The sequence below is a fragment of the Brachyhypopomus gauderio genome, chromosome 2 (genome assembly GCF_052324685.1).
Source record: "Brachyhypopomus gauderio isolate BG-103 chromosome 2, BGAUD_0.2, whole genome shotgun sequence".
Taxonomy (NCBI): domain Eukaryota; kingdom Metazoa; phylum Chordata; class Actinopteri; order Gymnotiformes; family Hypopomidae; genus Brachyhypopomus; species Brachyhypopomus gauderio.
The window spans coordinates 33,343,685-33,368,462 of record NC_135212.1 but is presented as its reverse complement, the minus strand read 5'-3'; the positions used below and the strand labels follow the sequence as shown (position 1 = coordinate 33,368,462).

Below are 24,778 nucleotides of genomic sequence, written 5' to 3'. Positions count from 1 at the left end.
ATGCCGCTGGATATCTGAGGAAAATGCTGCCTAAATGGATTCCGGTGCTACAAGCTACAGCTACCCTGCCGCTGGAAATCGACAGGGCGCATCGTATTTACTCCGCGAACTCCTCCAAGCCTCGCACGATGATTGTACGCCTGCTGCGGTATCCAGATCGCCAGGCGATTTTACAAGGTGCGCGGAAAGTTAAGCCAACTCTCTCAGACGGCACTCGCCTGGAATTCTACGCTGACTACAGCTCGGGCACTTCACGCCGGAGAAATGCTTTCAAAAGCGCGAGAGCTCATCTACGCCAAAGAGGCATAGACTCCTTTTTGATCTACCCAGCCACTCTGCGGATCAACCTTGACGGCGATAAACGATCGTTTGAATCGGTACAGGATCTGGAGCACTATTTGGCAGGACACAAGTCACTGGGCACTTCGGAAATGGAGGTTAGCAACCCATTCGCTCAGTTAGATGTGGAGTAAAGGAGAGCTTACATTTCAATATGTCTGAAAGCGTCCCATATCCACCGCTATGTGAGCTAACTGATCATAGGCTACTTAAGTTACCTCCAGAGTAAAGGAAAGAGAGACACTGACTGTCTTGACTGTAAAACAGCGCACCACCTTTTCCCCTATACATACAATTTTTTGGTTACGGTTGCTAAAAGGGGAAAAGAGTCTTTATTATATACATTTACCTCCTTACTGTTAGAGCTTATTGTTTGCGTGGATCTTCAGCCACTATTTTTGCTAGATACAATTGGGGTTGCCACAAGTTCAGTGTTACAACATCGCTCTGTGTATCTCACGGAATTTAGCTATAGAAGGGATTTCGGGGAGGGAGGGGGCATGGATTATCCAATGCATAAACCACCACAATAATTGTTGCATACTTTGTTTTGCCATATCCTCAGACATTCTTACGAGTTTTTCAGACCCTCTACATTACTTAGACTATGGGTAGCCACACTATATTGTCACTGAATGTGAAGGGTTTGAATTCAGCCTTTAAGCGAACCAGTGTGTTAGATTACCTGTGTAGTGGAGACAGCTAAACGCCATTTCACTGTGACACCCAAAATGGAATCCTTTCCCACTGAACTGAGAAACTGACTCACATCTCTTTGGTTGCATGTAAATTTAAAGACTGATTCTTTACACAGCAACAGGCCCCAAAGGACCCACATCCATAGTGGTGTTTACCTCCCAAAAGCCTACAATGCTGACCTTATGATCTCCTGAGCTTGGGAGAGAGGCCATCTAAGAGAGGCTGGTCAAAACCAACCTTCGTCGATGGACACTGGGACCACAGTCAGGAAGGACCATAAAACTCTAAATTCCAACCTTATCTGATCGCCCACAGTTTAAACCCACTCTATGTCCTGTGTTATAATCCAGAGCTGAAGATACAAATATTTCAGAGATCTCTGTAACTCCAAATCTGATCTGTACACAGAATTGGGCTTCAGCCTACAGGAACCAGCTCGGCGAATGCAGTCTAGAGACACCGAACTTGACTACCTTCCATACAAGGAAAGATTAATTATTCTTGAAACCAGTATTCAGCATTCCAGCCTTAAGAACAAAGGACCACAAGACCATTTAAATGTGAACACTGTACCATGTGGTTGATATAAAGACACAACTTATGATCTTTCATGTATTCAGTATTAAGTGATCTTATTAGAATACGTGTTACTGTATAAACACACCACATTGATGCATATCTATGTATTAGTTTGTATGTTACTCATCGAATGTAATCATTCTCATGTGTACGTATGTGACCTCACATTTATGCCTGTCTGTGCATTATGTCATTTGTTGTCCAAAAGTGGAAATTGAGAATGGCTCAATGTGTAGACTAATAGAACCAAATTAGTTCTTGTTTAGGCAGAGTATGTAAGACAATTTATTTAGGATTAGTTTACTTTGTCTTCGAATTGTGTTAATCTGTCTTCTTTGGTTAAGTCATTAACTAGACCTGGAAAGACGGGCACTCCTCGCTCTCCCCCTCTCTCTCTCTCTCTCTTTCTCTCCCCTGTCTGGGCAGAGGTCATGAATATTCATTAATAAAGGCCAATGGTCAATGGCCTGATGAACATGAAAGCGCCTTACAATTACGCCCCTAAAACTTGTTTTAAAAGCCCTAGCTCGAAGCGAAACAATGAGCTTGGCAGCCTGGTAATTTGGGAAGACTTGGAGAACTTCGCCAGAGTCGCCGAGACTCAAAGACTCGAAGACGCCAAACCATCGCGACTGTTCGCTGGACTCACGCCGAACACCGCCGTGTCCAGAAGAGCGATGCCAAGAAACCGCAACTAACGCTCTCACCGAGTCCAACAGAAGATTCTTCTTTATTTTCTTTTATTTTTTTTATTCTACGTTTCGTCGTCAAAAGTACTTTTATTTCGTCTAGTCGTTCAAGTCAAGCTCATCTTCTTTCTCAGTCAAGTCATCTGCACAAGTTTGTCTGCGCCCTCAAGCTTCGACTGTGACGTCACCGCTAAGCCTCCGCGACCCGAGCCGTCTCACGTGACCTGCTCCGCAGACCTTAGCCGCCTCAAGAATCGAACCGTGAACGCGCACCGGTTGGTCCGCGTAACCACGTCTCTCCTTCGAAGTAAGACGCTCAGTTCATATGCTGTTTTGGGGTTGCCAACTGCTATTTCTCCCGGAGTCCAAAATAGTAAATACTGTTACCATTAACCTGCCCAAACTTCCTCTTTCTTCTTTTCTATTCTCTCTCTAAAGACCTCGTGTCCGTCCCTGGGTCCTACGCTAGTTAGGCAAGCCTTAGGATAGTTAAATAAATAAATCTCATGATCCGACAGTTGTTTATCATTCGCTATTGTTGTTTAATTTTATATTCTTTGCTGTTCACTATTATATCCCTGGTTTAAATTAGTAGATTCACATATAGGTTTAGTTTCAATTTGAGCCAAATCATTCATATGCTTTGTATCAATTGTAATATTAACCATTTAATAAATGTGGACATTTATTCATCTGGTCACGGTGGTGAATGCATATTTTGGTCGATGGTATTAGGTCACTGCGCGGAACCAGAACTTAACCCTTTAGTAATGAGACTGATCAAACCATATTCCACCTAACTCCGTTATCACAATACTGGTTCCTGAGCAATCAGGATGGTGCCCCGTTCATAATCCATAAACTAATATATGTATCCGCTACACCTGCGAAGAAACAAAGTAGATATAGCACTCTTACAGGAGACCCACCTCAGTCCAGCAGATGTTCCTAAATTACAGAACAGTACTTACAAACCAATTATAGCATCAGGGGATGGCTCCCATACCAAAGGCGTAGTGATTCTAATAAAACGGAAGCTGAACTTAAGAATAGAAAGGACCAGTGCAAACAATTCAGGTAGACTAGCGTATTGTTGCACTGTGATAGAAGGTAGAAAAATAGCCTTTGTAAGTATATACGCTCCGACTGTTTACGATTCCAGTTTTTTCCCACTGATTGCAAAAGAATTGCTCTCACTAAATGATTATCTTTTAATTATCGGATCAGATATGAACACATTCTTTGATTCTAACTTAGATAGGACTAACATATCACTGTCTACAAATCAGACTCTCTCATCTAAAATGCTAAGGGGGTTTTCTAAAGATTTGAATGTTCTTGATATATGGCGAATTAAAAACCCTACAGTTAAGGAATACACCTTTTTTTCAGCCCCTCACAAAATGTCCTCTAGAATAGACTACATCCTATCCTCTGCTTGTTTACTTTCTACAGTCAAGTCCATCACAATCCAACCACAATACCTTTCTGATCATAATCCTATAATTGCTGAATTTGATTTAGTGTCTATTGAGAAAGCCTCGTCGAGGTGGAGGTTTAATACCACACTCCTACAAGATGAAGTCTACATTAATCAAGTCAAGCCAAAATTAACAGAATTTATCCAACTGAATTTAAATAGCGTTCCAGACCGGATGTTTGTATGGGCCTCAATTAAGGGATTTCTGAGAGATAATGCCATTGGATACTCATCTCACCTTAAAAAATCAAGACAAAACAGGATAATAAAACTAGAATATACCTGCAAAGAATTAGAAAAAGAACTAAACTCTCACTACTCAGAGGAAAAGGAATCGCAACTGAAGATACAACAAGCGGAACTGAATGACTTAGTTAAACATAAAGTTGAATATTTAATGCACACCACAAAGTATAAATACTATTCGGAAGGTAGTAAACCATCTAGACTCCTAGCATTGACTCTCAAAAAACAAGAAAATGATATGAACATTTCATCAATCCGTGATCCTATTAAGGGCATAGTGTCAACTAGTTCTGAAATCAATGACTCATTTCAGACCTTTTTTACCAAACTTTATCAATCTGAATCCTCATTCTCCCAAGAACAGTACAAGGATTTCTTCTACAATTTGGAACTTCCCACCCTATCATCTGAAGAAGTGAATTCGTTGGAATCACCAATAGCACTAGATGAATTATATGCAGCTCTTAAACACACCAATAAAGGCCGATCGCCCGGTATTGATGGGCTCCCAGCTGAGCTTTACCACGCTCTTTGGGACATACTGGGTCCAGTTTGGCTCGACACTTTAAACTTTGCTCTTGACAAGGGCTATCTTTTCAGAGACTTGAATACAGCCCTTATAACTGTAATACACAAACCAGGCAAAGATCCTCTGGATTGTGCTAATTATCGCCCTATTTCTTTAATAAATGCAGATATAAAGATCTACGCCAAAGCACTGACTTTGCGTCTTGAGAAATTTGTAGGGAGATTAGTACATCCTGACCAAACAGGATTCATGAGGGGTCGGCTGGCAGCTGACAATATCAGGCGGTTACTCCATGTCATTGGTGAGAATGAGAGAACTAACTCCCCAACAGGACTTCTCTTCCTGGATGCAAAAAATGCATTTGATAGATTGGAATGGCAGTATCTTTGGAGAGTATTGGAAGAATTTGGATTTGGCCCTAAATTTATTAAAATGATACAGTTATTGTATAGAAATCCTTCTGCTAGGGTCTGTACAGGAGGAACTTATTCTGATATATTTAACATTTTTCGTGGGTCTAGGCAGGGATGCCCACTGTCACCACTGTTATTTAATCTCTCATTGGAACCACTTGCTCAGTTTATAAGAAAAGACAATACCCTATCACCAATAACTATAGGGCCATCAAAACATGCTGTGTCATTATACGCAGATGACACTCTAATTTATCTTTCTGAGCCTAAAAATACGCTACCAAGGGCAATTCAAGTTTTAGATCAATTTGGACAACTCTCTGGTTTTAAGATAAATTTTAGCAAATCGGTTCTTTTATTACTCAACATAAAGGAGGATAACATAAATACCCCTGCTGGGATTATCGTAGCCAAAGAGACTACCTACCTAGGGGTCCAGATAAAAACATCTGTGTCTGCTACAGTCAAGACTAATTATGATATTATATCTAAAAAAATAAATAATGATATTAATAGATGGATGCCTTTACCAACATCAGCTCCTTCACGTATAGCAATAACGAAAATGAACATCCTACCACGAATAAATTTTATAAGTTCAATGCTACCACTACAACCCCCAACAGACTTCTGGAAAAAATTGGACTCTTTAATAAAAAAATTCATTTGGAATAACAAACGCTCACGGATCAAATGGTCAGTTCTAATGGTCAGTTCTACAGCTACCTAAATCCCAAGGTGGTTGGGCATTGCCAAGTTTTATCATTGGGCTTGCACGTTACAAAACCTAAAACATTGGCTAAACACTGAAGGCCATCCATCCTGGCTATCTACGGAGGAATATCTAGTCTCACCGGTTAGGATCAAAGACTATTTGTTTTCTGGCATATCCCACTCCCAAAGCTTACTACGGCATGGTCCCATTATATCATATATGTTGAAAACTTTAAGTTAGTTGAGAAGTACCTTGGTGTGGATATAACATGGCATAAAGACTCTCCGCTATGGTTAAACAGACGATTACTCACTGGAAATAAACAATTTACAACAGGCCCATGGACTAATAAAGGTATATTCGTATTGGAGGACATTAATGGTGAGGAATCACTATTAAGCTTTCAAGACTTAATTTCTCGGTACAACATTCCAAAGCACTCTTTTTTTTACTACCTCAGATTGAGATCTGCATTGAAATCCCAAAAAATCAATTGGGGAGCAGGACTAGAATATCACCCAATGATAGAATGGATACGGAAAACCCCTAGAAAAACCATGTCCTTTATATATTTATCTTTACTTTCTCATTCAAAAACAAAGATACATAACAGGAAAGATTGGGAAGCAGACCTCCCTCTCAATGATGTTGAGTTAGACTGGAAAGTCATATGGAAAAACGTTACGGCTTCTTCTAACAATCCGAATCACCAGTTTATACATTACAAAATGTGTCATAAAATGTATATAACACCACGGAAAAGGTACCAGATGGGATTAGCCACCCACCCCTACTGTACATTTTGTAATAACAATACCTTAGGTACTTTTATGCATACTTTCTGGAACTGTCCAGAAGTGTCAACATTCTGGAATAAGGTAATTAGAACTCTCTCTTCATTAACGGACACTAATTTCCCAATAAGCCCATCTCTGCATCTTTTACTTGACAGTTCTACTTTTCCTACGACAAAGAGAGTACGGAAAATCTGGTTGGCTGGCATGACGGCCGCTAAAAAGGTGATTGTTCAGCGCTGGCTTCCGCCCCACTCGCTTCCCCATACACACTGGTTGCACTCTCTCTTAGATATTCTCTACTTAGAACTGTCTTCAGCTAGAGTCAATAGAGCACATCCGGATATACTGAGGATATGGCAAAATGTAATTGAAGATGCGAAAATTCTCCTTTTATCATGATCACTTTCTGTACATGGAATTTGTCTCTATATACATATTGTGCTAAGTGAGTGGTGGCTGGGTGGGAAGGGATAGTTATGGGTAACGTGAACTGGTTTTAGTGGGTTAAATGTGGGTGGGTGGGGTGGGATGGGATTTAAAAAGAGAGATTTGTTTATACTGTTTGTTCCATCTGTTGTCTGGAAAATCCTCAATAAAAACTTGATAAAAAAAAAAAAAATCAGTGTACTTGGCACTTGTTTATGCTTTTAGTGTTGCTTATAAAATAACAGTTTGCTAATGTTGGTGTCATGGCTCGTTCTTGTCCTTCTGATTTGACACCATTACAATATGTAATGAATATGAATAGACTTAAAACTGCAGTATTTTTTTGTCAAAACCTTTCCAGATTAATGGAGAAAATCCTAGGCAATTAAAATTCATGTTGCAGCTGGACCACTTCTCAGTTAAGCTAATGCACTGAAGAAAGAAAGGGTGAAGGAGACCATTGGGATCATTGTGAAGATTTGCTCCATAGCATTTTAACCCTTAGGAAATAAATATACTTTCTCATATGTTAAATATGTTAAATTTGCCTACATTTTGTTTACTGTACAATGTCATTGTCATGATTCAACATAACAGAGAAGTCTGATCCCTTTTTGAAATGGCTTTGCAGTTTTCATTCTTGGATGAAAACTGATGTCCAGATGTATAAGCTTAACAAAGCTCTGTAGGTTTTCAAAGGGACTCAGATAAGGTGAACGTATCACATTTTTGTCTCTTTGAAGAGTGCAGAAAAAAGACATGCCCCTAGACATCAATTGTTTCTCAAGGATGAACTTTGAGTAGTAATTTCAATATCAATAAATTTTCTACCTGCAAAGATTCAGAATCTAAGCAAGTAAATGATGATTCAAAGACTTATCATTTATACCAAATCATGGTAAATATTTCAGCTCACAAGAACTATAATATTTGTAATGTTATTGGCACAAAATTAACAGCAGCTAACTTTGGATTTTGACTGCAACTTTTTAACAGGCAGACTTCTGTTTTTCACTTCCCAGAGGCCAATGACCAGATCCTGCAGATTTCTTCTCTGCAACATACGGAGAATACGACCCTTTCTTTCACAGGAAGCTACCCAGGTGCTTGTACAGTCTCTCATCATCTCAAAGCTGGACTACTGCAACTGCTTACTTACGGATCTTTCTCTATGAGTCATCAGACCTCTACAAACTGATCCAGAATGCAGCAGCACGACTAGTCTTCAATCTCCCCAAGTTCACATGTCACTCCAGTGCTGCATTCTCTTTACTGCCTTCCAGTAGCTGCATAGGCTACATCAGATCTAAAACCTCGATGCTTGCCTGCAAAGCCAAAAATGGACCAACCCCTCCCTACATGATGGCCATGGTCAAAGCCCCATCCAAACTTCGAGTACTTTGAACCTCAAGTACGGCTTGGCTTAAAACGCCATGCTTAAAGTCTCACGGAAAACAAACTTCAAGACCTGTCCTGGCTCTGAGATAGTGGAATGAGCTTCCATTGGCTGTCCAGACTGCAGAGTCCCTAGCAGTCTTCAAATGTAGACTGAAGACTCATCTGTAGAACAGACTAAAGCTCTAGCACTTGTCATAGTACTTTCCGTTGTATGATATAGTACCTATGTTAATTTGCATTTCTTGTAGGTATCCATTTTAATTCCTGTAGTTTTGCAATATTCAGCCTATGTTTTTGTGTACTTCTAGGTAAGCCTATTTGCATTGATTTCTGTAGTTTAGTAGTATTCTGGTTTGAGGGTATCTTGAATTCTGACCTATCTATGTACTATTTAGAATTAATTATGTGAACAGATGGCAAAGCACTTCGTAAGGCGCTCTGGATAAGAGCGTCTGCTAAATGCCCTACATGTAAATGATAATGAGTGTATCTTTCTTTTCACACCAGTGTTATGTGTTTGTAGTTGTGTTCCGGCTACTGATATTGGTGATAGAGAAAGACACTGAGTACAGTCCTGGGGATTTAAATGATTAAACGTGATGATGGAGGACATTGAGGTGCTCAACATTGGTATAATATATTTCCATTTGTATAAAATAACTTTGCAATTTGCATTGCACATTTGAGTTTGTCCTGGAAGTCATGATGAATATGGACAGGAAATATCTGTAAAATTATGGTATTTCTCTGCAGAATTTTTTGTGCTGTCACTTTATTGAAAGTGTTTAATTGTAATTCAGGGAAAAGTTGTAAAATAACTGTCACGTTGAGGACCCCGGCCCCTCCCTTTTGGGCGTGTGTATACGTTGTCCACGTGCTTTTTCTGCGTCTGTGGTTCTCCGTGGTTAGGGTTATGTAGCGTGATAATATGTCTCACCTGTGACTTGTCTCGTAATCACGTGGGGCTAATGTGGTTGGTCTATTTAATGTGCGCTCGCGCAGTGTCCTGTGCTCGTCGTTGTCTAAGTCTACACGTTGTGTTGTGTTTCCACGTGCGCGAAGGCGCAAATATTTGTATAATAAAAGTGACGTCAGTCAAACGCAAGGATTTTGTGTCTCATCCTTCGCCACGACCCCCGCGTCACAATAACAATATTTCTCTGCAAAAATATTAGTGCTGTCACTATATTAAAAGTGCTAAATCATAATAATCCAGGAAAAATCTGTAAAATAATGGTATTTCTCTGCAGAATGTTTAATGAATTTTTCTGTAAATTTATAGTTTCCACTTAATTTAAATCAGGGTTTTTTTACTTTAAAATTTAAGTTTTTGTTTGGCAGCCACCAAAGTTCAGTTTTGGTAAGACTTTCCTTTCTTGAATTGACTTACTATACTCATCACCACTGGCATCAGATTACTTTCCCCTTTACAAAAGCACCAGACAAGGGTGCCCTCTCTCCCCACAACTATTTCTAATTGCAATCGAACCACTTGTGGTAGCACTACGGATGGACAAACTGTTTATGAGCATCTTTAGAAGTGGCACAGAGCACAAGGTTTCACTCTTTGCAGATGACCTGTTATTATACATGTCCAATCCCACTCAGTCTCTACCTTCTGTTCTGGCAATCCTGAATGGCTTTAGGAAGATATTGGGTTACAAATTAAACTTGGACAAAAGTGAACTTTTCCCAATTGCTCCTACGGCTCGCCACTTTAACATGTCTCGGCTGCCCTTCTGGATTTCCTACCGTGGCTTCACCTATAGGGGTATTTATCAGCAATAAGTTTCAAAATTTCAATATTTCTTCCAATGCATTCCAATTTTCATTACCAAATATTTTTTTACCAACGTTGACAGTATAATGTCCGAATTTTTTTGAAACAAAAAGGTCCTGAGGCTTCACAAATCGGCTCTACAAAAACCCAGACACTTAGGTGGCACGGCACTGCCCAACTTTCTCTTTTACTATTGGGCTGCAAATTTTCAACCTATTGTGTACTTGGTTCTTTTCAGCAACTTGCTGATGTATTCAAACTCCCTCATTCTCACTTCTTTCGCTATCTGCAAATCCGTGACTTTGTTAAGAAAAAATTTGCCGACTTCCCAAACCCACCGCCTCAGTCAGCCCTAGACACACTTTTTTCATCTTTCCCTACTGCTCTGATAGGGGTTGTATCTATATTCTATACCAAGATGTTTGCCCTCTAGCCTTCTGACCACACAATACCGGAGGAGACCTGGCAGGCAATATTGGCACGGGTTCATACATCCTCTGTGAGTGCAATACAATGTAAACTTCTACATAGAGTATACTGGACCTAGTTTAAATTATCTAAAATTTACAGCAACATAGACCCCAAATGTGATAGATGCCATCAAGCCCCGGGCAGTTTATATCATATGTTTGGGACTTGTCCTTTACTACAGACATTTTGAAAATCAATATTCAGTTCACTTTCAGACATATTACAAGTACCTCTTGCTCCCTCTCCACTCATTGCACTGTTTGGTGTCTTTCCAGCTACGTACACATTATCTAAATGCAAATCCAATTTGGTAGCTTTTTTTACTCTTTTAGCGAGGCGACTTATTCTGTTACATTGGAAAAAACCATATCCTCCTTCCCACACACACTGGGTAAAAGACGTACTGTACTTCATGAAGCTGGAAAAAATGAACCACGCCCTAAAAGGATCTATAGCAAATTATTATAAAGCATGGAGACCCTTTTTGAAACATCTAGATGACGTAGAGGTCCAGGATCATTCAGATACCAATTAGTTACAATTTAAGTGACCTGCTTCAATACACTCTGGGCTGTTGCCTCCTGCCTCTGTCTCTCTCCGTTTAATGTACAACCTACACAATGTTAACCACTGCTTTGTGCTTTTTTATTATTATTTTTATTTATAATTTATTATTATTTTTCCCCTCTTTTCGCTTATTGTATTGTATTGTATTTTTGTTTACTCTTGTTTGTACGGGTGTGTGTTTCTGTTTCTTGGTTGTATGCCTTAATCCAATAAATAAAACAATAAAAAATAAAAATTTAAAAAAGAGTTATAAGTGTAGTTTCTCTGCAGTGTGCCTTATCAAGATACATTCTGAGTGAATTATATATTAATTCAAAATATATTATGGTGTCATGTTTTTTACTATTGTGACGGCGCCAGGCACACGGACTGACAAGCCTCGCCCACGCGTCAGCAGAGGAGGCTGAGAGATGGGAGAGAGAGACTGTGAGTTGTAAATAGTCAGTTAAATAAGTGAGTTGGAAACAGTTATTTTGATGTTTTTAGTTATAGTAATTTGGGGATGCATATGTGTTTGTTCTATGGGGAAAACCGGGAGCACAGATGGGAGAGAGAGACTGGGAGTTGTAAATAGTCAGTTAAATAAGTGAGTTGGAAACAGTTATTTTGATGTTTTTAGTTATAGTAATTTGGGGATGCATATGTGTTTGTTCTATGGGGAAAACCGGGAGCACCCTCGCCGTGAAGTGAGTGCAGCCGAGTGGGGTAGTTGCCATAAAGAGCCGTAAAAATAATAACAAAAGCCTATGAGGTTTTAATAAAGTGCGTTTCTGGTTGAAATGAGCTTTTCGCGTGAGACTCCTTTCTTCGCCGCCACGACAATATATTAAATTAAATTATCCAGACATCAAAGTATTCTGCCATTTATTTTATTAGTTGTTTTTTTATTTAAACCTCAAATGTCACGTTAATGCACTGGAACAGTTTTAACCTGTAATTCTTTTAAAGCCCCTCGTCCACTAAATACACAAAGCACTTTCAGATTTTGGCCACCAGATGCCGCTAATGTCCACCGTGTTATGAAGCTCCAAGTAATGAATCTTTTTTCGATACAGTTAAGAAAAAGGCTTCAGTGCTTCAGAAAGCCTCGGCTTGCCATCACTACAGAATGGTAAGAGAGAGAAAGGTGGTGAGACACCTTGCAATGGAATGCAATGACAGATAATACAGAGAAAGGCTGAAAGCGTGACAACATAACCAAAACGATTAAGCAGTGATCCGTCACAACAGGCTTCCTTAAATAGCCATCACTGCTGATTGATCTAATTAAGTCTGGGACTGACTCGGGAGCCTCTAGTGGCGGCTGGAGGAATGGCATCCGAGCCAGCCCTGACATCTCCATTACCTCAATGCAAAGTATTGCCGACTACCTATGGAAGCATCCCTAGCGTTTTTCTCTGTCTGTCATTACCTAGTTAGAACTAGTCTGTTATACACTGTGATTTTTTGGATTTGTCCTTATGTGTACCATTGCCTGGAACTTGTTGTTTTTTGAAGATACTGACCTGTTTTAAATTTTGAATAACTTTTGATACTGCCTGCTTTGATCTGGTTACAACCCATTCTTCCCATATTATTAAACCCCATCTTTACCATCTCAGCACGCATATGAGTCTTAACATGTGCCCAGCATCACAATGTCTATACAGTTTCCTGTCAGTGTTCTGGCAAGAAACACTGAGTCCTGATTGGTTCAACTGTCTTTCTGCAGGGCCTGTGACTGCTGCACTAGGTCACCTCCCTGTCTATGAATGTACTAGACAAGTGCCAGGAGACATTCCTCACATTACAGGACACGTTTCTCACACTTCTGCATGTCCGAGAGCAATTTTAGAGAAAAATTTGGACTTCACTAATGCTCCGGTAAAACAGCAGACTGACAGATACAGTCTCATTCCGGTGTCTAGGCTCTGCTAGTAAAAATTCAGTTTCAGCTCTAATTAAGAAATCCGGGAAAAGTGCACCGGCAAATCACAGGAGTTTGAAGATGAAGTGAGATGCTCTCCAGTACCTGTGTCCCTCGCAGCAGATCTCCTTGTGAGGATTGAAGGTGTCACTTCCACAGCAGTGCTCTCCTGCAGGCAGGTGTCCTTCTTTCTGACACACGGTGTAACGGTGCAGAGAGTATGCGGTGTCCCCGGTGCACACCGAGCCTGCCGGCTGGTCGCGATACAGCACGCCATTGCAGCACAGCGTTCCCTCCTCCTCCCATTGCTCGTACAATTGTGTCCCGCAACACTGCCAATCACACAGTGCTCAGTAAACCGAAGGCAAAAGGTCAGTGCGCAAGAGAGCAATGTGGAATCGTAATGAAACAATCCCTTGGAAGATCTCCAATGATGCAGAAATTTCAGTGTCTATTTTCACATTGCACTGCATCAAAACCAAAAACGCAGAGAAACATACCTGTGTAAGACCAGATTTCTTAGTTAACAGTTTCCCTGAGCAGCAGATACTGGTGTGCTTATTGTAGTCATGTGAGTCACATTGCAGATTCCCAGTGTGCACTGTGTGAATGAAATACACACAAGTAGAGAGAGAGAGAGAGAGAGAGAGAGAGAGAGAGAGAGAGAGAGAGAGAGAGAGAGAAAGAAAGAGAAGGAAAAGAGAGAGAGAGAGAGAGAGAGAGAGAGAGAGAGAGAGAGAGACAGGGTGGGAACAATATGCAGATTTACATGAAAAAATACATACAATACAACAGGGTTCCAAATTACACTGAACACATTCTCTTGAATGTTTTTTTTTTTGCAAACCATATATGTATTACTGTTATAGACAACAATAGAGACAAGTACAAGACAATGACTTAAAAAGGGGAAAAAAATGACTCATAGTCAGCAAAGCTTCCGAATGTTCCCTGTTTCCAAGCTGTGTCTAAATCATTTACATTTACCGCGTGGGTGTAATTCCCTCTGCATTTCCACAGTCCACATTCCAAATAATTTAGTACTCTGGATGAACTACTGTTAGAATGCAACCTTTAGAAACCTGGTTTCTAGTTAAAATGTTCCAGAGATGACCACACAGCAGGACAGCACAGTAACCCAAATGAACATAGACTCAACGGCCACTTTATTAGGTACACCTTGCTATTATTGGATTCGACCCCCTTTTGCCTTCAGAACTTTCTTAATCCTTCGTGATAGATTCAGCAAGGTACTGGAAACATCCATAATGCGAATTTGCCATTCCACCACACCCCAGGTGCTCAATTGGACTGAGATCTGGTAACTGTGGAGGCCATTTGAGTACAATGAACTCATTGTTATGTTCAACAAAACCAGTCTGAAATTATTTGTGCTTCATGACATGGTGCGTTATCCTACTGGAAGTAGCCATCAGAAGATGGGTACACTGTGGTCATAAGGGAATGGACATGGTTGGAATGGACAATACTCAGGTAGGCTGTGGTGTTGACCCAATGCTCAATTGGTACTAATGGGCCCAATGTGTGCTAGGAAAATATCCCCCACACCATTGCACCACCACCACCAGTCTGAACCAATGATACAAGGCAGGATGGATCCATGCTTTCATGTTATTGACACCAAATTCTGACCCTACCATCCAAATATCACTGCAGAAATCAGACCAGGCAACTTTTCCAATCTTCTACTGCCCAGTTTTGGTGAGCCTGTGCAAATTGTAGCCTCAATTTCCTGTTCTTAGCAGGAGTGGCACCTGGTGTGGTTTTCTGCTGCTGTAGCCCAACCGCCTCAAGGTTCGACGTGTTTTGCGTTCTTGATTCTCTTCTGCATGCCTCGGTTGTAACAACTGGTATCTTAGTTACTGTAGCTGTTCTATCAGCTCGAAACAGTCTGGCCGTTCTCCTCTGACCTCTGGCATAAACAAGGCATTTGTGCCCACAGAACTCACTGGGTATTTTCTATTTTTTGGACCATTCTCTGTAAATCCTAGAGATGGTTGTGCATGAAACTCCCAGTAGATCAGCAGTTTCTGAGATACTCAGACCAGCCTGTCTGGCACCAACAACCATGCCACGTTCAAAGTCACTTAAATCACCTCTCTTCCTAATTCTGATGCTCGGTTTGAAATGCAGCAGAACGTCTTGGCCATGTCTACATGCCTAAATGCATTGAGTTGCTGCCATGTGATTGGCTGATTTGACATTTGGGTTAATGAGCAGTTGTACAGGTATACCTAATAAAGTGGGTGGTGGCAGTAGATAAAGCACACTTACAATATCCCTTTATTCAGGATACACTAACTTGTTCACTGAAGTAGGGCAAGATGACGATTTATTAAGATGAAGATTTATTAAGCTTCTGATGTTCACATTTTAAGCTCTTTCAAAAGCATAAACCTGAAAAAAAGTTGTCATTACAAATAATTATCAAATACATGTCATTGCCATAGAGTCAGAGCTTAACATTAGAGCTGGTTACACCAAATGTTAATGGCTGCTCAGATACTGCTACCTTCAGTATCGATTTGCTGGTTGGATTCCGACTGGTCCTCCATGGTGATCATTGTTGGCCCAGCTTCCCTTGACAGCCAGACACACACAAATACATTATACAAATCATTAACCTCTGAATACATATATGCAAAAGACATCCACTCACACACACACTGTCCCACTCACACATATAGCCACGCACACCCACACATTCCCACACCCTCACACACATATACTGTGTGCAGGTATATATGCTGTACTTACTCTGTTGTGGCTTTGGTGGCCAAATAATCTGTTACAGGAAAGAGAAAAAAGAAACAAAAAAAGACCATAAAAGTTTTGAAAAGGCCTTTGAAGACTGACACCCATTCAGTATCTGCTACTGATACCCATTCACTTTCTCCAGGAACACCAACTCACTGATAGCAGTGGCAGTAACAGTATTAAGGTGGTATTACTGTAGATGTGATGGGTTTAACTAAATATGTTAGGCCTTCTCTTGTGATTCTGCCAGGTGCAGTACTTTGAAGCATACCTGATGATGAGTTCTTTGGACAGCATGTGCTGCTACTGCGATTCTCCACTCTGAGACTGTGTTCAGAGCAGCAGCATTGCATCGTGCTGTCAAACACAGTCGTGCCACAGCACAGGTGAGACACTGTTGTCTTTGCACTGACTATGTTATTACAGCATAAATGAGTTGCCTCATTAATGGCCACTGCAAATAAGAAAACATGTGACAGGATTAATTAGAAATTATTTGGCAAAACATTTTTGTAACATACCCAGAAAGTACCCGTTATTGATCACACTGGTAGACAAGTATAACAAAATATGACCTCTGCATAAACAAAAATGCACAATACTAACATATTACGACAAATTATGAAATTTCCTACATGTGCGTCTCGTGTCCAGTTGCTAAAGTGCTCATTAGCTGTGTAGTAGGATCCATAATGCTGGGTGATTTGATCTCAGGGGTTCTATGTCTGTACCTGATCCACAGCACCTGGCCTGAGCACCTGGTCTTTTATGAACCTTTCCCTCGCAGCAGATCTGGTTGATTGGGTTATGAGCCTTGGACCCACAACAGTCTGACACAGCCTGGCCCAAACCATGGGTGACCTCATCTTCTCACCATTGAGAACAAAACAAGAACAAGATTAAATATACAAGGACTACAGTTAAGAATTTAAGTAACGGACAAGGACTACAGTTAAGAATGTAAGTAATGGACAAGGACTGATGTTGTACAGTTGTATGTTATGGTTAAGGTAAGTGTGTATATGTATGTGTTTTTGGTTGTTGTTGTATATTATAAATATCCATTTATACTTTTTTGATTGGCTGTGTATGTGTTTGTGTGTGTGTGACTGGCTACAAGCGGAGGTTTTTCCATAGCCGTCCAAGCATAAAAAATATGTATTATTAACCCATCAATCAATCAATCAATCAATCAAATTTTATTTATATAGCGCTTTTTACAACAGTTGTTGTCACAAAGCAGCTTTACAAGTGCCGAGTCCTAGCCCCCAGTGAGCAAGCCAAAGGCGACAGTGGCAAGGAAAAACTCCCTAGTTTTTTTGCATGAGGAAGAAACCTTGAGAGGAACCAAGACTCAGGGGGGGAACCCATCCTCCTCTGGCCGACACCGGTCACCATGACAACAACAACAACATCTGTGCAGTTAGAACACACACACACACTAGTGATTACTAGGGGGCTGTGGATCACACGTGCCCAGAGCGGTGGGCAGTCCTAGCCCAGCACCCGGGGAGCAGTTGGGGTTGGGTGCCTTGCTCAAGGGCACCTCAGTCATGGCCTCAGGTCTGGGAATCGAACCCACGACCCTCCGGTCACAAGACCAGTTCCCTAACCACCAGGCCATGACTATATATATACACTGCTCAAAAAAATAAAGGGAACACTCAAATAACACATCCTAGATCTGAATTAATGAAATATTCTCATTGAATACTTTGTTCTCTACAAAGTTGAATGTGCTGATAAAAAATCACACAAAAATCATCAATAGAAATCAAATTTATTAACCAATGGAGGCCTGGATTTGGAGCCACACACAAAATTAAAGTGGAAAAACACACTACAGGCTGATCCAACTTTGATGTAATGTCCTTAAAACAAGTCAAAATGAGGCTCAGTCTTGTGTGTGGCCTCCACGTGCCTGTATGACCTCCCTACAACTCCTGGGCATGCTGATGAGGTGGCGGATGGTCTGCTGGGGGATCTCCTCCCAGACCTGGACTAAAGCATCCGCCAACTCCTGGACAGTCTGTGGTGCAACGTGACGTTGGTGGATGGAGCGAGACATGATGTCCTAGATGTGCTCAATCAGATTCAGGTCTGGGGAACGGGCAGGCCAGTCCATAGCTTCAATGCCTTTATCTTGTAGGAACTGCTGACACACTACAGCCACGAGGTCTAGCATTGTCCTGCATTAGGAGGAACCCAGGGCCAACCGCACCAACTTATGGTCTCACAAGGGGTCTGAGGATCTCATCTCGGTACCTAATGGCAGTCAGGCTACCTCTGGTGAGCACATGGAGGGCTGTGCGGCCCTCCAAAGAAATGCCACCCCACACCATTACTGACCCACTGCCAAACCGGTCATGCTGAAGGATGTTGCAGGTAGCAAATCGCTCTCCACGGCATCTCCAGACTCTGTCACGTCTGTCACATGTGCTCAGTGTGAACCTGCTTTCATCTGTGAAGAGCATAAGGTGTCAGTGGCGAATTTGCCAATCCTGGTGTTCTCTGGCAAATGCCAAGCGTCCTGCACGGTGTTGGGCTGTGAGCACAACCCCCATCTGTGGACGTTGGGCCCTCATACCATCCTTATGGAGTCGGTTTCTAACCGTTTGTGCAGACACATGCACATTTGTGGCCTGCTGGAGGTCATTTTGCAGGGCTCTGGCAGTGCTCCTCCTGTTCCTACTTGCACAAAGGCAGAGGTAGCGGTCCTGCTGCTGGGTTGTTGCCCTCCTACGGCCTCCTCCACGTCTCCTGGTGTACTGGCCTGTCTCCTGGTAGTGCCTTCAGCCTCTGGACAGTACGCTAACAGACACAGCTCGCATTGATGTGCCATCCTGGATGAGCTGCACTACCTGAGCCACTTGTGTGGGTTGTAGAGTCCGTCTCATGCTACCACGAGTGTAAAACATTCAAAAGTGACCAAATCAGAAGTGTGGTTGACTTGGAGTTATATTGTGTTGTTTAAGTGTTCCCTTAATTTTTTTGAGCAGTGTATATATATATGAACAGACATTTTTATTATTGTTACAATGCAGTTACAGAATGTTGTCAACAGCATGTCTGTAACAGTGTGTTGAGATGGATGCTAAGATTGAATGTATTACACTCATTGGCCACTTTATTAAGTATGCCTTGATAGTACCGGGTTGGACCCCCTTTTGCCTTCAGAACTACCTTAATCCTTCATGGCATAGATTCAACAAGGTACTGGAAACATTCCTCAGAGAGTCTGGTTGTCACAGCTGGCTCCGCCTTCCATGTCAATCATGATTAGTTCATTGTGATTTGTTTTGTTACTAACTCTTGTCAGCTGTATCTTGTCTAGTCTTCGTTAGTAATGGTATTTAGGTTCCTTGTTCGCTGTCTGTCTTCATGGTTCATTACGTTGTTTTGTCGTTCTGTATGCTCTATGTGTTTTGTTCTTCTTCGTGATACTTGTCCGTGGTCAGTGGTTTAATCTATGTATACTCTGTACGTTATGCCTAGCTGTCTTCGCGTTGTCTGGATGTTTGCTGTTGTATGTGATACTGTCACGTGAGTTGTAAAGTCTTTTATAAAGTGTGCTCTACTCTGCATTTGTGTCCTCCTCTGCTCCTGCGTCGTATGCAACGTTACACTGGTCCATATTGACATTATAGCATCACGCAGTTGCTGCAGATTTGTCGGCTGCACATCCATGTTGTGAATCTCCCGTTGTACCTCATCCCAAAGGTGTTCTATTGGAATGAGATCTGGTGAATGTGGAGACTATTCAGGAACAGTGAACCCATCGTTGTGTTCAAGAATCCAGTCTGAGATGATTCACGCTTTATGACATTATCTTTAGGGCATTATCTTACTAGAAGTAGCCATCAGAAGATGGGTACACTGTGGTCATAAATGGATGGACATGAACAGCAACAATACTCAATACTAGACACGATGCTCAATTAATAAAGTAATAAAGGCCCAAAGTGTGCCAAGAAAATATCCCCCACACCATTGCACCCACCACCACCAGCCTGAACCGTTGATACGAGGCAGGATGGATCCACGCGTTCATGTTTTTGACGTCAAATTCTGACCCTACCATCTGAATGTTGCAGCAGACAACAGCAGACTCATCAGACCAGGCAACATTTTCTCAATCATCTAAGATTTGGTAGCCTCAGTTTCCTGTTCTTAGCTGATAGGAGTGGCACTTAGTGTGGTCTGCTGTAGCCCATCCGCCCCAAGGTTCGACATGTAGTGCATTCAGAGATGCTCTTCTGCATGCCTCAGTTGTAACGACTGGTTATTTGAGTAACTGTTGCTGTTCTATCAGCTCAAACCAGTCTGGCCATTCTCCTCTGACCTCTGGCATCAGCAAGGCATTTGTGCCCACAGAATTGCCACTCACTGGATATTTTCTCTTTTTCAGACCATTCTTTGTAAACCCTAGAGATGGTTGTGCGTGAAAATCCCAGTAAATCAGCAGTTTCTGAAATACTCAGACCAGCCCGCCTGGGACCAACAACCATACTATGTTCAAAGTCACTTAAATCACATTTATTCCTCATTCTGATGCTCAGTTTGATCTGCAGCAGATTGTCTTGGCCATGTCTACTTGCCTAAAACATTGAGTTGCTGCCATATGATTGGCTGATTCGACATTTGCGTTAACGAGCAGTTGGACAGGTATCTCTAATAAAGTGGCCGGTTAGTGTCTACTTTTAACACTTCTCATATTACCTGCTACAGATATTAACTTAGACTCTCCAACTAAAGTGAAAAACAACTGAATTAATCAGATTATAAACAGCTCTTATTTAAACATTAAATTAAAGGTCTCTTGATTACTGAATGTATTCAGATGTTGCACTATTGCTACTTCATTGATGTGTTACTGAGAGTCTGTTGAGTGCCTATTTTTAAAGACAATTCAAAATAAAGTGTGACCGATTAAGCATGTTCTTCCAAATCCAATGCAGACATGTACATTTCCAGACTAAAAAAACAATCACTGCAGCATTTGTTTTCTGGTGCAGCAGAAGTGTAGAGTGGATGTGTGATTAGTGGGTGTGTGATTAGTGGGTGTGATTAGTGGGTGTATTATTAAAAGTGGGTGTGTGAGCCTTCAGGGTATCAGCAGATCTATAAAAGTCCAATTACAGATGATACATCTGTGTGTCATTGCATCAGCAAAGTGATGCTGCATGAAAATGATGATGGTGGGAACAAGGAAGTCTCAGTTCACAAATCATGTCTTTCTTTCCTCAGATGGAAGAACTAAGATGTGGAAACAATCACACCCATCAAATTTAAATTCCAGTCCAAACAGGAATTTTATGGGTGAGGACCTGCCTGTAGATACAACACAGGAAATGGCTTCAACATTCAGGTGCAGCAAATAGAAAATGATCAACTTGCCTAAACACACTGGAATTTGTATCTGACCACAAAGAATTCCATTCTTTGGAATGATTCCCGGAAAAGAACGGAATCGGAAGGGCAGAGAAGGAACAGAAGATCTGTAAGTGAAAATGGCTTTGGAATTTGGAATGATGCAACTCTACTTACTGTTGCAGCAAGAACTCTCCAGGATGTTATAGGCTGAAGTTCCACAGCAGTTCAGATGAGAACCTTCATGCATTTCTGTACTGCAACATGTGTACTTGCTGTCATTAAAAAAGAATTTGCCACACTTCTGTCTGTGTAAAACAAAACAGATATCCCTAGCTTGATACATTAATTTGTGACAAGGCTTGACAATGATTTTTACTTTTAATGAGGAAATCTAACAAATATGTTGAATGAAACACAGTGTTTTTTACTTAATATTATAAAATAAAATAACATTTACCTGGACTCTCCTTTGAAAGTGCAATTTTCTGCAATGAATACAGATGCATTTTCTTGCTGCTTAAAATATACTGTGATCGTTTAATAACAAAACTGTTACTGTTATTTTACAATTATATACAATTACTGTATTTTTATTTTATTATTAAAGCTAACAATTTCTTGAAGCAACCACTTTTAAATCAAAGCAAACCAGGGTACTATTCAAAATAAAACCCTGTTTACGACATGAAATATATAAAATAAATCTCAAGGAGCACATAAAACGGACGACTCAGTAAACATATCCAGTAGATGGTGATGTAGAGCTCAGTATCCATAACGGAAAAGGTGGCTTTTCATCTGAACAGCTAACATTACCGAATTTGCTGACGTTTGACATATAAATATGTTGCTTTGCTGGGCGTATTTAGATCTTCATTATGCAAAGGAAAGATAAGCATTGATGCAAGGGTGTCAGACAAGGGATTTTAGCATTTAGCATCTTCAGCAGGTGGTCATGACCATACCATGTCTACGTGCCTAAATGCCATTGAGTTGCTGATCTCATTAAGTTATTGTGTGATTCTATATTTGCGTTAACAAGCAGTTTAACAGGTGTAGGATATATATCAGTGGACATCGCGCTGCAAATACACAAACCAAATTCATAAAAAGCACAACATATACGCTACATTTCGGAAACGCATTGCAAATTCAGAAACGTTGCAGATCCATTCACAACACAACACAAGGGAAAATTAGGTGTAAACCCAGGTGTCGCACTCTGTAGCCAGTGCACGCTGCCCAGCAGTGCCCAAGCGCAGAGTGTAAATCCTAAGTGGCCCCAGAGGCGGGTCAGCGAACCCTCGACTACGCCCAAACCAAGTGTGCGTTCCTCGGGCAACGTCCCGGCGCCCCTGTGATTCCCGCCTGCACCTAGACCCCCAAGACAGAGCCTGATCTCGGAGTTTCCTAGCTCCGGCAGCTTCGTGCTGAGGTCCCGCCCTTCGTTGCGGGTCTGGGACTGAGCTGCTGGCGCTGGGCGCTCCGGGAGGCGTGTCAGTGAGCGTGTTTATGTTCGTCTGCATCCACGTGTAGCGTATATGTGCGCATTCGTGTATATGAGCGCATTCGTGTGTTCGTTGTCATCATTCGTGTTACCTGTCTTTAGTCTAACCTGTCTTGTTTTATAACACACATCATATCCATATAACGTATGTATGGAGCGTGCTTCACCAGTACGCTATACCACAGATTATATAAACAGTCAAAGCCTCCTATAACGATGATGAAAATGTTTACGCTATACCGTACAGATTAAAACGGGCACACTACTGGTCAAACACGAACTCGAGACCAAGGAAGAGACTCATTAATTGGCCTCTTATGGCCGCATAAATAGAAGTCAAGATAAGGTAATAAACGTATGGAAGCCATCGAGTGAGACAAAAAGGATCCGTTCATCGTACACGCCCACTAAAGGGTCCAGGCTACAATTTGAAGGGCCCTGTCACACTGCCGCCCCCGCCCAGCCCATACCGAATAATGACAGTACATTCATCTTAAATGCTTAACTATGCAACTATGCCTGTGGATGGGTTAAGGCTCTAAAATAATAAAAAAATATAATAATAATAATATTAATTATATATATATATATATCTTAATATATATATATATATATATATATATATATATATATATATATATATACACAATATATATATTACTATATATATATATATATATATATATATATATATATATATATATATATATATATATATATATATATATATATATATGTATATATTTTTGTATATATTCTTACCTTGTGTAGAAAGGCTCAGGACAGTACATAACACTAAAACTGAAATGAAAACAAACCTGAATTAGTTGTAGGACATCAACAAATAATTTTAAACCAGTAAATTAGATTTATCACCACATCTGAGGAGTGATGTCCACTTACACACACTGAAGAGTGCCATTGCGCAGCGCTTTCCCTGTCACCAGCTGTGCGCACGCAGTATAAATAAGTGGACATTTTAATATAAACCCCGCCTCCTCGCCAGCGGGGGTAAAGTATTATCAGCTAACTGTTTGACTTGGAATCTTGGGATAATGTGACAATGCAACAGTGCTCAGGTAAGTTGACTGTAATCAGCCCAAGACCGCATAAACCAAACTACAATCACAGTGGACATCAAAAGTGTGAAAACCTGACAATGTATTTGTGAGCGTGAACTGAAACAGTTTTTGTATTAGAATTCAGAATATGAAACGGTAGCATCGCATTTACATAACATGAGTTGAAAAGTAATGTAGATAAGGCTTCTGATGGTCTGATACTGATATTGATACTTTCTCGCCATAAGAGTTGACCATCAGTATTGCCTTCCATGAGAAAGGCTGTATAATCAACTGCAGCAAGAATAATTATCGTCAATTGTTTTTAATAATTATCGTCTGCAGTGTGATCGATCAACGGTAGAAAGTTCAATTTATCTACGGTGGAATCGTAACCGAATGGGCCCTTTGACATGTCCCCTCCAGATTTATATTGACCCCATCCGAAATCTAGCATCTACAAGCATAAACGTATATATTGTACAGCTTGGTCCCCCTCACTTCAGAATTTCCATCTGCGCCGATGCTTTTAGGCGTCACCATTACTCTGTAGACAACAATGTTACCCACGTGCATGACTCAAAGTGACTCTTTTCCCATAACTGCGATATGTTTTCTCACGGTTAGTCCCGTCCCCACCTGTCACTCACGTCTATGTTTTGTTTATTCAGCCATGTGCGTGTTCTGTCATTCATAGTCCCTCCTCATATTTTGTAATCCCAGTACCATCGTTATTGTATGTCTTGTTTAATCTGGTGTATTTAAACCCTGTTTCCGCTAGACTGTGCTGATCACTGTCTTCTATTTCAGTCCCGTTTAAGTAGCGTGTTTTTTTAATATATTGTGGCATGGTGTGAGAGAAGAGGTATGCAGGTCCATCTTGTCTTATGATTGGCTTTATTAATGCCACGATAGAAAAACTCAATGCACACATGCGCAATCACATGGAGCTTAACAGCTAACTTCACATATTCAACATGGGGGATAGTATTATGACAATCACACTACACATAGGTGGAAGGGAC

General features: G+C 41.0%; 1 protein-coding gene across 2 annotated transcripts in view; it reads right to left on the bottom strand.

Moving 5' to 3' along the window:
* Nucleotides 1–23,623, bottom strand: part of LOC143500412 (uncharacterized) — a 178,236-nt gene extending 154,613 nt beyond the window's left edge. Inside the window, exons 1-10 of one of the 2 annotated variants that reach the window (XM_076994539.1) lie at nt 23,596–23,623; nt 23,455–23,493; nt 21,643–21,670; nt 21,360–21,490; nt 16,544–16,678; nt 16,084–16,266; nt 15,813–15,840; nt 15,568–15,635; nt 13,535–13,635; nt 13,140–13,366 (exon numbers count right to left, since the gene is read on the bottom strand). In XM_076994539.1, the coding sequence (XP_076850654.1) occupies nt 13,140–13,366; nt 13,535–13,635; nt 15,568–15,635; nt 15,813–15,840; nt 16,084–16,266; nt 16,544–16,678; nt 21,360–21,490; nt 21,643–21,670; nt 23,455–23,493; nt 23,596–23,614 (959 nt within the window). In that variant the 5' untranslated portion in view covers nt 23,615–23,623. Of the gene's footprint in view, nt 1–13,139; nt 13,367–13,534; nt 13,636–15,567; nt 15,636–15,812; nt 15,841–16,083; nt 16,267–16,543; nt 16,679–21,359; nt 21,491–21,642; nt 22,622–23,454; nt 23,494–23,595 lie in introns of those variants that run through there. The other variant, XM_076994543.1, reaches the window with a different exon arrangement.
* Nucleotides 23,624–24,778: the final 1,155 nt, after the last annotated feature.